Source organism: Pinus tabuliformis, chromosome 7 (assembly GCF_031772625.1).
Source record: "Pinus tabuliformis cultivar Carrire ecotype Pingquan chromosome 7, CPIR1, whole genome shotgun sequence".
In the NCBI taxonomy this organism is placed as follows: Eukaryota; Viridiplantae; Streptophyta; class Pinopsida; order Pinales; family Pinaceae; genus Pinus; species Pinus tabuliformis.
In genome coordinates this window covers 18,470,511-18,486,152 of record NC_142293.1, presented here as the reverse complement: position 1 = coordinate 18,486,152, position 15,642 = coordinate 18,470,511, and the positions used below count along the sequence as shown (strand labels likewise).

The window sequence follows — 15,642 nt, the reverse complement described above, 5'->3', positions numbered from 1 at the left end:
CTAGACTATCTTAGTTATCTCTTCTTCCATTACTGGACTCATCAGAGAGTCATTATCTTCCTCACTAACTAGATTTGGAATGGTTGAGAGAAACTCTACTTCATCCTCCTCGTTCCCATTTCTTTCTGCACTCAGAAGGTTCTGAAAATGATTTACAGCTGCTTCTTTGATTTGAGAAAATCCCTTATGGACCTGACCACTGGTGCTGGTAATTTCTGTTATATGATTACGCGAAAGACGGGCCCTGCACTGTCTATGAAAATATGAGGTATTTCTGTCCCCAGATTTGAGCCACAGACTTCGGGACTTTAAGCGCCAATATTCCTCTTCATTTCTGAAAGAACAGTATACATTCCTTTGTGCAGATTTTTCATTAGCTAAATCTGTAGAAGAGGGATCTTTCTCCTCCATTTCAAGTTGTATTCCTTCCAATTGAAGAACTGCCTCCTTCCTCTGCCTATTGGGAGATTGCATGGATTTCTTTATCCAGTCTTTGAGTGCTTTTTTTGTGTTTTTCATTTTTTGTTCCCACACATAGCTTGGGGAACCGAATACATCTATCCTCCATGCTGCTTGAACTGTTTCTATAAACCCTTGTTTACCTGCCCAAAGGGGGTTGAAGCGAAATGGAAGGGGACCTAAATCTTCTTCTTCTTTTAGGCATAAGAGGATAGGCTTGTGATCCGATGTGAGCTTTGGGAGAATCTTGGTGAATACTATTCTGTTGTCCATCATTAGAGAGCTGCTGATGAGAAACCTGTCCAATCTGGCAGAGATATGGTTTTCTCCGGTTCTATTTTTTGTCCAGGTGTATTTGCCTTTCACTGGTTTGAAGTCTACCAAATCCCATTGCAGAATCAGATTGCCCACTGTATTGATGAAAGGATCTCTAGACTGAATCCCTCCTTTCTTTTCTTTGGGATCTAGAGTTATATTCAGATCACCACCTATGACTAAATTTGAAGGGCTGATTTGCGCTATATAATCCAAGAGTGTCCTCCAACACTCTCTCTTTTCTTCATGCTGAACAGGGACATACAAGTTAAACAGAGCGAGGGAAAGATTGCTTACGGTGTGACGCAGCTCTGTGAAGATCCAATGTTGGGTTGCTAAGAATCGTTCTAGGGAGAAGTCTTTTGTCCAAAAAGTACCTATTCCTCCAGCCGTGCCCCTTGCACTAACAACCTTTCCTGAATCAAATTTCCATTTCATAGCGCTGGTGTTTAGAAGGGATTCCCCTTCTACTTTGGTCTCTTGGAGCATTAGGATGTCCGCGGTCTCCATCTTCAATAAGTCTTTGATAGCCTCTGCCTTGTTGGGATTACCCAGACCCCTACAGTTCCAAGAGATCAACTGCATCATTTACCACTTAAAGGGGTAGGCCCTCCTCCTTTGGAGACTCTAGGCCTGATATTCCTCCCTAGTGACATTTCGATGGTAGCTTGACTGGCGAGGGTTTTTTGTCTTTCTGACTCCTCTTCTCTAGCTTCCCTGTTAGATCTTCTCCCAGCCCTTTTTGTTGACCTTTCAAATGTTTCATCATCTGATGATCCCATATTCTCTATGGTTTTCTTCTTTTTTTTTATTATATCTGCGTATGAAGGGGAAGAGATATTGCATGAGATGGGGATTGAGTTATTACCTGGTTCTATGGTTTCATTATTCTCCTGTTGTGGTGGTTCTTCTTCCCCTGCTTCCGGAGGGTTTGAAGGAGGCGTGAGGATTTCAAAAGGGTTTTTGTCTCCCTCATTGCCTTTTGTTTCACTGCTACCGACGTTTTGGTTACTTGTGCTTCCATTATCTACTTTGTTCTCCGTCCCTTTAGCCTTGTTTTTGTTACTCTGTCTGCTGAATGTTGTCTTCTTTGCCTGTTTCCATTGTTCTTCTTTTTCCTTCTCTGTTGTCTCCTCATTTCTTTTTTTGCAGTATCTTGCAAAGTGCCTGTACTCATGACAGAATCGACACTTGAAAGGCAGCTGTTCGTAATCCAGCTCTTGTATGTGTGTCCAGTTTGCCACCGATAGCTGAATCGCTTCGGGTAATCCTGTTTCCAAATCGACCTCCACACAAATCCGGGCACAAGAGTATTGATCCTTCCTTGGGGCCTGGTCTATGTATTTTCCAAGTGCGTTTCCAATGGATTGAAGAGAGCTTAGGTTCCAGCAATGCAGAGGAAGATGCGGGAGGCGCACCCAAACAGGAACCGCCTTGGGAACGTCTTGCGCTGGGTCAAAATCAGTAGACCATTTGTTCAAGTAGAGACCTTGAGGCCCCATGAAATATGGCCCGTTTCTGAAAATCAGGCCTCTGTCCTCTGTACTGTCAAACAAGAAGACGAAAAACCCTTTGCCTACAAAATAGATCTTGATTCCTTCGTTTACCAAAGGTAGCCAGTTCCTTTTGACCCATTCTTCGACTGCTCTCGGGGATGGCCACAAACCGGTGAACTGGCCGATCAGACCTTTTTATGCAAGATTTAGCGCGGATCTGCAGATTTCCTCCTCTGGTAAGGCTACCTTGGGTATGCTGTCCAGTTTTTTGACGAATTTTTGTTGCTGGCCAGAGGCCTGACGTTTTCCTGTTGCTGAAACGAGAGCCTTGAAGGCTTCGATCTCCGGAGGGAAGGGGGGAGGGGCCGCAGGGCCGCCTGCATGCTCCATGAGGGAGGGCGCAAGCTGGATCGCTCAGAAGATGCAGCTAGGGTTGCAGACGCGTCCGGGGCATAGCATACCGATAATGAATATTTTTATAAACAAATTTTATTAAAATTTTGAAATAATTTTAAAGCATATTTTGTTGAAAGAATTAATCACAAATTTAAAAGATGGAAAAAGAGTAGTAATTTTATAAATTTAGTATATTTAAATAAATACTAAATAGAAGGAATCATATTTTTAAATTAAATGACAAGAACAATATTATAATATAATTTAAAAAATGATTAAGTATTACAAAATACTTATTTTACAAAATATTTTTTTATAAAATATATAATATTATAAAGAAAAAATAATTATTATTATTAATTATGATATATATTGAAAAGAAGTAAGAGTGTAAGATACATTTTCAATACTAATTGATGATAAAAGAATATCAAAATATTATAAATGTAACAATTGCAAACAAACCAAATGAAAATCAAACTATTAACAACATGATATTGTTGGGAAAACCTTTTTCTAAAAAGATTTAAAAGAAAAATCACTATAAAGTACACTCAATGTCACTTATTTAACAACTAAATGGTTTAGCCATTGAAGAACTCCATCGTTCTTAATTTAATTATTTAAATGATCATATATAGTCGCATTCTAAAACTTCTAATTCTTTTAGTTATTTTAAGGCATATTTTCTAGTCATTTTTTAGTCATTCTAATTTGAGTGCTCTGTAGTTTTTAAGGGTGTTGAATCCATTTATGCATTCAAAAATGCATTTTAAACTACCAAAAATCATGATGTTACCAAAAATTTCATCATCATATTCCAATGAAAAAAAAATTTGTAAAATAGTTAGACTATACCATCTGTTGGAATCACAATTGTCATTACACCAAAACCCGCAGGTGTTAGTAAACAGATGCATCGCCAATGTTAATGGATCCACGAGAGGCGATTAATCACATGTCATGAAACACACGGGAGCGTTGGTTAATCCAATGTCCAACGATCTCCCCCCATCGGAGTCAGGTGTGATTCGAACTCGAGACCTTTAGCTCTGATACCAATTGTTGGAACCCAGGACACTTTTGAGAGGGGGAAGGGTGAATCAACAGTGTAGGAATTTTAACAATTTAAAACTTTATTTTACTTTGTATACATCATTAAATACTTTAGCAATAACTTAAATAACCATAACAGAGATTAATGTCAACGATCATAATGAAATGCACAAGAACAAGTAACTTTCAAAACTGCACTTCAATTCATTTATACGAAAACTACAACTTGCTATTATAATTTCTTTGGCTACAGCCAGCAGGAAGCTACAACTCCCTGATTTATCAACTACAACTGAATGGAGCTACAACCCTAACTATTCTCCAACACCCACTAGAAGGAGCACCAACCCCTAATCAACAAGCTACAACTTTCTTTAGACACTCATTGTTCCATCTTTCATCCATTTTCACACTAGGATCAATGACTGCCTTTTCTCCTTTCAAAAACAATTAAATCTCAGTCACCACTCAAAAATCACCTTCACCATACCAACACCTCGTTGCCCTAGAAGCTTTGTCTCAAAAAATAATTGTGACATTCTGCTTGATCAACTCTGCATATAAAGAATTTGACTTGATATTTTTGGCTTCTCTTTATTTTCTTTTATTTTTGCATGCTTCCTTATTTTTTTCTTTTTCCTATTCATCTCAGTCTTCTGGACATGTTCTCCAAGCTATCTGGCCTCAACAGCCACCCTCTGTAGTTTAAACTGATTTTATATGACAATTTTAACAACTCTACCCTTTTAATAGGTTTTAGTTGGGCTTTTCTATTTTTAGTATCAATTTAATTTGGTTTAGCTATCAAAAATACTGTTAAAACTGATAGTTCCGCATTTTTCCCTTTAAGCCCTTTTCGCTCGACTCCCTTATTTGTTTTTCGTCCCATAAGACCGGTCTCCACGACCATGGCCTAAGGCCATTGGGTGCTTAGCCCTTTTTTCCCTTCACGGGCCAAAACTCTTTGTTAACGGCTCTACGCCATTGGTTATGCTTCTACACAGATCTACCAAGGAGTTGGCGCTTAGCCACTCCAAGAGCCTTTGCATCTCTTTATATACTTTGTGCCCCCGGTTCCTACATGTGGCATAGGGCCTAATGCTGGTGCTAGCCTCTAGGCCTCTCCATCCCGACGCATTGAGTTTGCACTTCTATATAAATTGTTGGGATCCATACCTCTGGGATGGTTTCCCTGTGGGGTCCTTTTGGCCTCAATCTCATTTGTTGTCGCTCTATTATCAGTGACGATGTGTCCCAATGCCTATTTCCTGGCAACATCTCTTATGCTCTTTTTAAAACTTTTGGGGTCATCCCGCTAGAATGACATCATGCTGACATCACCAAGGACACCTTAAGACACGTATCACCAGAAAATGGGTCATTATGGTTCCCAAAAATTTCATATTTTCTTGCGACGTGTCCATCACAAATAGGAGGTGCTAACATCACCATTTGTTGTCGTCTAGGCTAATCACCTAATGCCACATGTCCTTGTTAGGGAGGAGATAGAAAGGTCCTCTGAGGCTTGTTTTGAAACCTTTTTCTTCATTAAATTGTTTTTCCAAAAACCATTGATTTCACGCCCTTTCCTCGACACCACTCCTAAGTAGATTATGATTTTGGGAGGGGTTCCCCCGAGGTGGATCTCTTTCATTGATCTATGCAATTGATTGTGCAAGAAACCACTCCCCGTGACCACTAAGACCTCTGCCTATGGTGCTTTCGAAAATATGCCAGGTAGCCTGACACTTTCCTCCGGCGCTTACCCTTTGCATTCTCCTATCGGGTTAGTGCTCTTCCACACTCTACTTTATCTATTCCTTCGGGCTCTCCTCTTCGGGCTCACCCTCAATGGGTTACGCTGGTAGAGTGGGCCTTTACATATTTCCCATTGGATGACTTCCTGCTATCGTGTCTCGACACTTAACTCCTGGTCCATCCCTTTCTGAGCCAAAAGGATTACAGCTAGGTGAAATCTTCAGGCTAACAATGTTGGGTGGGCTCCACCCACTCAATTATATCCTGGCACTACAACTTTGTTCCATATTTTAAATATTTGGGGTAAGTTCGTTGAGACAACCTGTCATGAGGACTCCACCTCTGGCCAATGAACAACACCTTCGTTGTTGCAATGGTTTCCACTTATGATTGGTCCTCTATTTGGTTTCTCTATCACTAGGTTTGGCACTTGTGCCAACTTTGTCTGTGTGCCAAAGGCTCAACAACCTCCTCTTATCCTCTTAACTCTACCAGGTTGGAATGGGGGTCACCAACTTTTACTGGCTCTATCTCCGTATCCAGAAGGCCTTTTAAGGACTTCCACATAACATTGGAAATCTATTTCAAAGCACTTTCCATCTGGGTGAGTCACACCTACATCTAATATGTTCTGGTGCTCCAAAAGTGGCTCCAAATATACTGCACTAAATCTGATCCTATTCCCTTCTTGTGTGCTTGGAACCTACTTGATGTGGCATTTATTTGACACCTGTTCCTCTTGCTAAAACCTATTGCTACATGTTGACATCAATGACAACATATTTCCAGCATTCTCCCCCTTTGGCATTGATGGAAACACCAAAACCAAACAAAACACCATTTTTCTCTTGTAGAAATATGTCAACATAGATTGTCTCCTTTGAGTGTTTCTCCCCTTGAGATTTTTGTTGTTGTAGCACTGTTGCTGGTATTTTTGTTATGCTCGATCACCATTATTTCTCCTTTTATCCTTGATTTTATCACTATATATCTCCCATTTTTTTGCCTTCTTTTTTTATTACTATAGATCTCTCCCCCTTTGACATCAATGGCAAAGACATCATCATGCTCCCCTTGTCACTATGCTTCTCTTGACTACAATCCATCTCTATTATGTTGATCCTTGTGGACCTAGTAGCTTCACCAATATATGCTAAATAAAAGGAAAAAAATACACAACTTTATTTCTTCCTCTTAAAGGAAGAGCTAGTGGAGGGAGGCAAGAGGCACACCTCCAAATATTTGTCTCAAATAATCAAATTGTTTTGTATGAAGTATTTTGGTGATGATACCAATGACTTTCTCTTTGGTAGGTACATATTCTGTTGGGTCCCTATAATACTAGTGATTACCCCATTACTATTGCAGTTGTATCCCTTATTAATATCGTTGTTCCCCTATTGTCCACATATTGTTATTACTGTGCCCCATAGAATCCCTCTATTGTTATTTTTGTGGCTTTATATTATTATTGTTAGGTCGGCTTGGTTATATTGTGACTCCTTAGACTCCTATATATAGAAAGGAGGTTTTTTCATTTGAATCATCCAAGAATTGCTCATTTATTTAATGTAAAGGAGGTTTCCCCCTCGAAGAGGCTAAATTCTAAGGCGTGGATCTCTCTTTTCTATCTTTTTGTGAGCTGGTTTCATAACATTTGGTATCAGAGCTTTGGATTCTAGAGTTTCGCTGCTCCAAACAGGTCATCGTGGAATTTTCACTATAAATTTTTTTCTGTGACGTTTCAGAAGCAAAAAAAAAAAACACATTTGAGAAGAAATCGCGCTAAATCTCGGGTCCGAATTTCAAAGCTTTTCGCACTATATTTGCGGAGATATGATCTGAGGAAGTTGGTCTTTTTATAGACTCCTGAATTACATTCCAAACAGGTGACCTGGGTAAAATTGTCATAACTTTCTCTCTGAGCATCGGATTGAAATTTCATAAGAAGGTACAGAAAGAGAATAGACTGTAGTTTCTTGTATATCTTTTTCAGATCCAAAGGTCGAAACAGTGACTCGTGGCACGTCGTACAAGTTCGCTCTACTGAACTAGTATATAATCAGGTCATATTGGGAGATTGTGCATAACTCTTCCTTGGAGAATCCAACTTGGATCAGACTGGTGGCATTGGAAAGAGGACACAGAGAGCTACTACAGGTCGAAATTTCAGACTTCGATGATCCAAAATTGCAGAGATACATCAGATTCAATATCAAGCTTCTACAAAGTGAAAAAAGGTGTGTAGTTTTTTTTAAATTTTTGCATAAGCTTGGTTTGAAAAATTAGTTTGAATCGGTAATTGATGCCCCGAGGAAAGAAAATGCAAACACCTAGTAAGCAACCTAAAAGCTCTAGCATGAACATGATATATCAAAATTTCGAGACCAAGTGCAACAAGTGTCACTTGCACAAAAAGCAACAAAATCTAAGATGGATGGTTTAAGGAAAGATGTAGAAGCTAAGATGGATGGTTTAAAGAAAGGTGTAGAAGCTAAGATGGATTGTTTAAAGAAAGGCGTAGAAGCTAAGATGGATGGCATGGAAGCTAAGATGAATGGCATGGATGCTAAAATTGATGGCATGGATGATAAGATGGAAGAATTGAAGATAAATATGAATAAGTTGCTACAAGAAATGGTCACTAATGGTGAAAAGGTAGTAAAGGAAATTCATGATGAGAACAAAAGAAATGTTAATCATGATTCCATAGACTCTAATGTTGGATTAAAGACCCACCATATTCCAAAAATTGATATGAGGAAGTTTGATGGCAAGGATCCCGCAGCATGGATATTATAGATGGAGCAATTTTTCGATCTCAATAACGTGAAAAACACACAAAAGGTACGTATTGCAACTTTATATTTGGAACCAAATAAGTTTGTATGGTATCAATGGCTTTGCTCTCATAAACAAATTATCACTTGGGAAATTTTTACAGAAGAATTGATAGCACATTATGAGGATACAAAAAGCAACACTTTTTTTAGCCAATTGATAAGTCTCAAACAAAAGGGTTCAATAATGGAGCACATTAAGGAGTTCTAAAAATTGAACATAAGGGTAAAAAATATGCCAGAGGAGCATAGGATTTATGTGTTCATAGGGACTTTAAAGGATAATATCCAACATGATGTTCGCCTTTGGGAACCTGATTGATTAGAGAAGGCATTCAAGTTAGCAAGAAAAATGGAAAGCAAAATTATGCCAACCAGGAAGCATACCACTCACAACTATAAAGATGGAAGTGTTGTTGCCCCTAGTCTTCCACAACCTATACGGTTGACACCACAACAATTGGAAGAAAAAAGAGCAAAAGGGCTTTGTTACAGTTGTGATAGCAAATACACTAAAGGTCATAAGTGTGCTGAGAAGAAATTATTCTACATAGATTGTGAAGAGGAAGAAGAAAAGGAGCAAGAAAGGTCAAAAGAAGAGGATATACTCCAGGAACAAAGCCTAGATAAAGAAGAAATGAATCCGACCATATCTTTTAATGCATTGGCAAGAATTACCACTCCTCAAAATATCAAGATAGAAGGACAAATCAAGAAGAAAAAGGTAATAGTGTTGATTGATTTAGGAAGTACCCACAATTTTATTCATTGTAAGGTAGCAAAAGAATTGAATTGCTTCTTATATCCAGCACCAGAGTTTCAAGTGATGGTTGCAAATGGAGGAACAATAAATTGCTCTGGAAAGTGCCATAATATCAAGATATCCATGGGAGAATATGTATTGACTAGCCCAATGCTTTCCATTCTAATGGGAGGTGCTGATGTTGTACTAGGAACCCAATGGCTACAATCCTTGGGTACAATAGCTTTTAATTTTCAAGAACTTTTCATGAAATTTTATGTGGAAGGAAAGGAAGTTGAATTAAGGGGTATTGCAGGGAAACCGGGAAAGATAATCAACTCTAACGGTATGAAAAAGCTTCTAAAAAGGGAACAAAGAGGTGTAATTGCACAATTATGTTCGCTAGATGTTTCCACATTGGAATCATCTATTTCTCTAGATCTCAAAAAAGTCTTGGACAATCATTCCAAGGTATTTGAGACTCCCAAAGGTCTCCCACCTATTCGTGATCATGATCATGCTATTCATCTGATTCCAGGAAGTGTTCCTCCAAACATCAGGCCGTACAGATAACTCTATGCCCAAAAGAGTGAAATTGAACGTATGGTTGCAGAAATGCTAGAGGCTGGTATAATTCAACTGATTCAAAGTTCTTTCTCTGCTCTAGTAGTATTGGTGCACAAGAAGGATGGATCATGGCACATGTGTTCGGATTATAGGGAGCTCAACAAGCTCACTATTAAAGATAAGTTTCCCATTCCTGTCATTGATGAATTACTGGATGAATTGCATGGATCAATTTACTTCACGAAGTTGGATCTTCATTCAGGATATCATCAAATCAGAATGAAGATTGAAGACATTCCGAAAACAACATTTAGAACTCATGAGGGTCATTATGAATTTTTGGTCATGCCTTTTGGCCTTACCAATGCACCTTCAACATTTCAAGGTTTGATGAATTCCATTTTCAAACCATTCCTTAGAAAATTTGTGTTAGTATTTTTTGATGATATACTAATCTACAACAAGTCTTGGAAGGATCATGTTGAACATGTTGACAGGGCGCTACGATTATTGGAGGAGAAACAATTATATGCAAAAAGATCCAAATGTTCTTTGGAGTACAAGAGGTGGAATATTTGGGTCATATTGTATCTCATGAAGGAGTTAAGGTAGACCCTAGCAAAATTAAAGCCATTAAGGAATGGAAAATCCCCACATCCATAAAGCATCTGTGAGGATTTCTCAGGTTGACAGGGTATTATCACAATTTTGTTAAGAATTATGGGTGAATAGCAACACCCCTAACAACATTATTGAAGAAAGATCCATTTTCATGGACTCCAGAAGCAACAAAGGCCTTCGAGCATCTTAAAGAGGCAATGTCCCAAGCACCGGTCTTAGCTACACCAGACTTCACAAAAACCTTTATTGTGGAATGTGATGCTTCAGGAAATGGAATTGGTGCTGTTTTAATGCAAGATGAAAGACCCATTGCTTTCGAAAGTTGTCCAATCAAGGGAAAGTTTTTACACAAAGCTATTTATGAGAAGGAAATGTTGGCAATACTCCATGCACTTAAGAAATGGTGACCCTACCTAATGGGAAGACACTTCAAGGTAAAAACGGATCATGATAGCCTTAAATACTTTTTAGAACAAAGATTATCCTCTAAAGAGCAACAAAAGTGGGTCACAAAGATGTTGGGTTATGACTTTGAAATCATCTACAAAAAAGGGAAGCAAAATGTGGTGGCAGATGCACTCTCAAGAAAGGATGAGGATGTGGAAGCATTGTTGTGCGCCATTTCTATTATCCAACCAGATTGGATAAACGGAGCAAGGGAGGAATGGAAGAATGACAAAGAAGTGTGGGCACTTATTCGAAAGTTACAACAAGACTCCAGTACGTCTGATACATTTAGCTAGCAAAATGATTCGTTATGGTAAAAAGATCGCTTATACCTCTGTAAGAATTCCCAGCTAAAACAAAAGATTCTTATGGAATTGCACACTTCTCCCTTAGGAGGGCACTCAGGATTTTTAAAAACTTACCACAGGGTTAAGAAGGAATTTTTTTGGGAGGGCCTTAAATCAGATATTCAAAAGTTTGTGGCGGAATGTTTGGTTTGCCAAAAAAATAAAGTTGAAACAATTAAGACACCGAGTCTATTACAACCTTTATCCATTCCAAGCCAACGTTTGGAGGAGGTTTCAATGGATTTTATCACAGGTTTACCCAAGTCTGAGGGAAAGAGTGTCATCATGGTGGTAGTTGACAGACTTACCAAGTATGCACACTTTTGTGCATTATCACATCCATTTAAAGCTAGTACAGTTTCTACTGCATTTACGAAAACAATTTAAAAGCTACATGGAAACCCAAAGATTATTGTAAGTGACAGAGATCCCATTTTCACTGGAAATTTTTGGATAGAATTATTTTCTTGTCTTGGTACTTAGTTAGCTCATAGCTCATCTTATCATCCTCAATCTGATGGGAAAACTGAGATAGTAAACAAATGTTTGGAAGGATACCTTCGTTGCTTTGTATCTGATAAACAGACACAATGGGTCAAATGGTTGCCATACAGCAACAAAAATGACCCCATTTATGGCACTTTATGGATATTAGTCACCATCCATCACATCATATTTAAGAGAAAATTCTAAGGTTCAAGCAGTGGAACATCACATCAAATATCAACATGTCCTCCAACTCTTAAAGGATAACCTCGTGTTGGCACATAATAGAATGAAACAACAGACAGATCAACATCGCAGCAAAAGAAGTTTTGATGTAGGTGATTGGGTATTCCTACGGCTACAACCATATAAGTAAATGTCCCTCAAGCAAGCTAAGAAGGATAATAAATTATCACCAAAGTATTATGGTCCGTACAAGGTGTTGCAAAAGATTGGTACTGTGGCATACAAATTGGAGCTTCCTGCAGCTTCTCGATTGCACCCAGTTTTCCATGTTTCATGTTTAAAGAAGGTTATAAGTGACAAGCTCCCAGTTCAAACAATATTTCCAGAACTTGACGAGGAAGGAAAAAATATATTGGATCCAGAAGCAGTCGCAGAAACAAGAACTAGACAGTTACAAAATCGATCAATTTCGGAGTATGTTATCAAGTGGAAAAACTTATCCGCTGAAGATTCCACATGGGAGGATGAGAATTTTATACAGAAGCATCCAGAACTATTGAAGCATTGAGGAAAACACTTTTTTGAAGGAGAGGGGCATGTTGGGTCCCTATAATACTAGTGATTACCCCATTGCTATTGTAGTTGTATCCCTTATTAATATTGTTGTGCCCCTATTGTCCCCATATTGTTATTACTGTGCCCCATAGAATCCCTCTATTGTTATTTTTGTGGCTTTATATTATTATTGTTTGGTTGGTTGGGTTATATTGTGACTCCTTAGACTCCTATATATAGAAAGGAGGTTTTGTCATTTGAATCATCCAGGAATTTCTCATTTATGTAATGTAAAGGAGGTTGCCCCCTCGAAGAGGCTAAATTCTAAGGCGTGGATCTCTCTTTTCTATCTTTTTGTGAGCTGGTTTCATAACATATTCCAACTTCACAATCTAAGCTGCAACTTTCTCTCTCAAGAAATGATACTTGATGGGGATATGCTTTGTTTTGGAGTGGAAAACTGGATTTTTTGACATGTTGATTGCACTTGTGTTGTCACAAATAATGGGAATAGGATCATCAAAGAACACTTGCACATATTGCAAGGTTATCTTCATCCAAATTAGTTGATTGTGACAAGAATTTATTGCTATATATTCTACTTTAGCAGTAGATAAGGATTTAATGGAAAGTTGCTTCTTTCTTAACCATGAGAGTAGACTTTTTCCAAGAAATAAAGCACCACCACTTGTGCTCTTTCTATCATCTACATCACCTACCCAATTAGCATCAATATAAACAATGAATGAAATTTTTGTACCTTTGGGGTACCACAAACCATAGTCCATTGTTGCTATAAGATATCTGAGGATCCTCTTGGCTGCTAATAGATGGATTTGTCTAGGTGTTGCTTGAAATATTCCAACTATAACAACAGCCTACATGAGGTCTAGTCTTGAAGTTGTCAGATATAAAAGGCTACCAATTATGGATCTATATAAGGCCTGGTCCATTTCTAGAAATTTGTCCATCTTACTAAGATTGCAACCTATCACCGTTGGAGTGCTCATCAAAGAGCATTCGTCCATGCAAAATTTCTTTAGCACTTCCTTGAGATACTTTCCTTGAGAAATAAAAAATTCTTTAGGGGTTTGCGCTATCTACAATCCAAGGAAATATGATAGCTCTCCAAGCATGGACATCTCGAATTCAACCTTCATATCAGCTGAAAATTCACTAGCCAACAAATCTGAGTCACTGGAAAAGATGATATCATCAACATATACTACCACCATAATAAGTTTGCCATCATTTTCTTTTACATATAGGTTGTTGTCATTTGCACGTCTTTTGAATCCACACTTGAGAAGGTAGTTGTCTAGCTTGAAATACTAAGCTTTAGGAGCTTGCTTGAGACCATACAAGGCCTTCTTAAGTCTGCAAACATAATTTGGTTCCTATATCAGTTGAAAACCTTATGGTTTCTCTAGATAAACTTCCTCCTTTAGCTCTCCATTAAGAAAATCATATTTGACATCCATTTGATATATTTTGAATTTCTTAAAGCAAGCAAATTCCAAATAAAATCTTATTTCTTCTAATCTAGCAAACAGGAGCAAAAATTTCTTCAAAATCCAAACCTTATATGTGAGCATAGCCTTTGCATACCAACCTGGCCTTGTTTCTTACCACTTCTCCATGGTCATTTAATTTATTCTTGAAAACCCACTTTGTACCAATGATATTCTTGTCAACAGGCCTTGGAACAAGTTCCCAAGAGTGAATTTTCTCTATCTTATCCAATTCTTCATTCATGGCCTTTATCCAATGTTGATATTGACTAGATTGAACACTATCATTTGGTTCCTCCATGAACAATAGGTAAACATGTGCTTGCGTAGGGGGATTTAATAGTTTCCTTCATGTCTACACACCAATATTTAATTCACCAATGATATGATTAGTGGGGTGATTTTTTTGTACATACCTTTGGGGATCTCTAGCTTGAGGACTAGACAGATCTTCCTCACTTTCTTCTGCAGTTGCCTCATAGTTCTCTTCACTAATGCTCACTAGTTCATAAGCATTGAGTTGTTTCTCTTCTTGATCAGCATGTTCATCCATCTTCACATCAATGCAGTCAATGATTCTCTTCGTGAATTTATTTTAGCGTTTATAACCTTTGATGTTATGCGAGTAACCCATAAAAATACCTTCATCTGCTCTAGCATCAAATTTGCCAAGTTTTTTATCATTTCTCTTTATGTAGCATTTGCTGCTAAAAATTTTCAAGTGTTTAATTGTTGTAGGTCTGCCACACCATAGATCATATGGATTTTTGTCACTTTTTGGTATGAGATGGGATTTATTAGGAATAACTATTGTTGTATGAATTACCTCTGCCCAAAACCTCTACTGAACATTCCATTCATTCATCGTTGCTCTAGCTCGCTGCTACACTAATCCATTTTCTCTCTCTGCTACACCATTTTGTTGGTGAATCTCTACTATTATAAATTTTCTCTTGATGTCATTATTTTTAAAGAATTCATCAAATTCCTTTGAGGTGAAATCATGTCCATTATATGACCTTATGCTTGTTGGGTTGTGTTATATTCTTTCCACGACTAGCCCACGTAGTTAACCGGGGAGTTAGAAGGGGAGCATTGTTGAGTAGTAAAAAGGGTCTTTTTAACCTCTATTTACCCTACATTAATTATCAATCTAGGTACGATTTGTTATCTCAAGAGTGTACTCAGTCTGAGGTGGTCACTTGTCAAGAGTAATGCTAGTAGTATAGTGCTTTTACAGAAGTAAACAAATGCTGGAAACAAACTCTAAATGGAAAGGCAAGAAACTTAAATGCTTTGAAACTAAATCATTCAATTAAGAAACTACATCAATCATCAGTCAAGGATGCAATAATGATACTCTTTCCTTTGTAAACTGATGCAAATGAAAATCAATCCAGGAAAAGATCTCCAATCTGGGAACTAGACAACAATAGTCAATGTTCGCTAGAGTTGCAGATCGTTCTGTTCACACCAAAGCAAATACTTGAAATGACAATTCAATTAACAGAAAAAGGAACATCAATTAATCTATTGAAAATACTGGATAGAAAATCTTAACCTACATGAATGAATTAAGCAACAATCGTAACCGAAATGAATTAAACAACAATCTTTAACTAGTAGATGAATTGAACAGCAATCCAAGAATGGAACAGCAAACCTAAGCAAGTATATGAAGTATTGAACAACAAACTTAATCAAATGTAAATACATAGCAAATATAGACTGATGGAATCAGTAATCTTCGTTTATCATAATAAATATTAACCACAATTATAAGGGAAAAACAATTGTAGTTGTAATGGAACAACAATCCGAATGAACAACAATCACAGTTATAGGTAAACCGTAGCTAAA

The 15,642-nt window shown here is 37.8% G+C and overlaps 1 protein-coding gene across 1 annotated transcript; it reads right to left on the bottom strand.

Annotated features, from left to right (window-relative positions):
- LOC149244916 (uncharacterized) lies at window positions 1-14,335 on the bottom strand. Its single transcript, XM_089436646.1, has 3 exons — window positions 14,199-14,335; window positions 1,525-2,319; window positions 1-1,333 (listed from the first exon to the last, which is right to left on the bottom strand). Exons 1-3 carry the CDS (start codon window positions 14,333-14,335, stop codon window positions 1-3), a joined length of 2,265 nt encoding a protein of 754 aa, XP_089292772.1.
- Window positions 14,336-15,642: the final 1,307 nt, after the last annotated feature.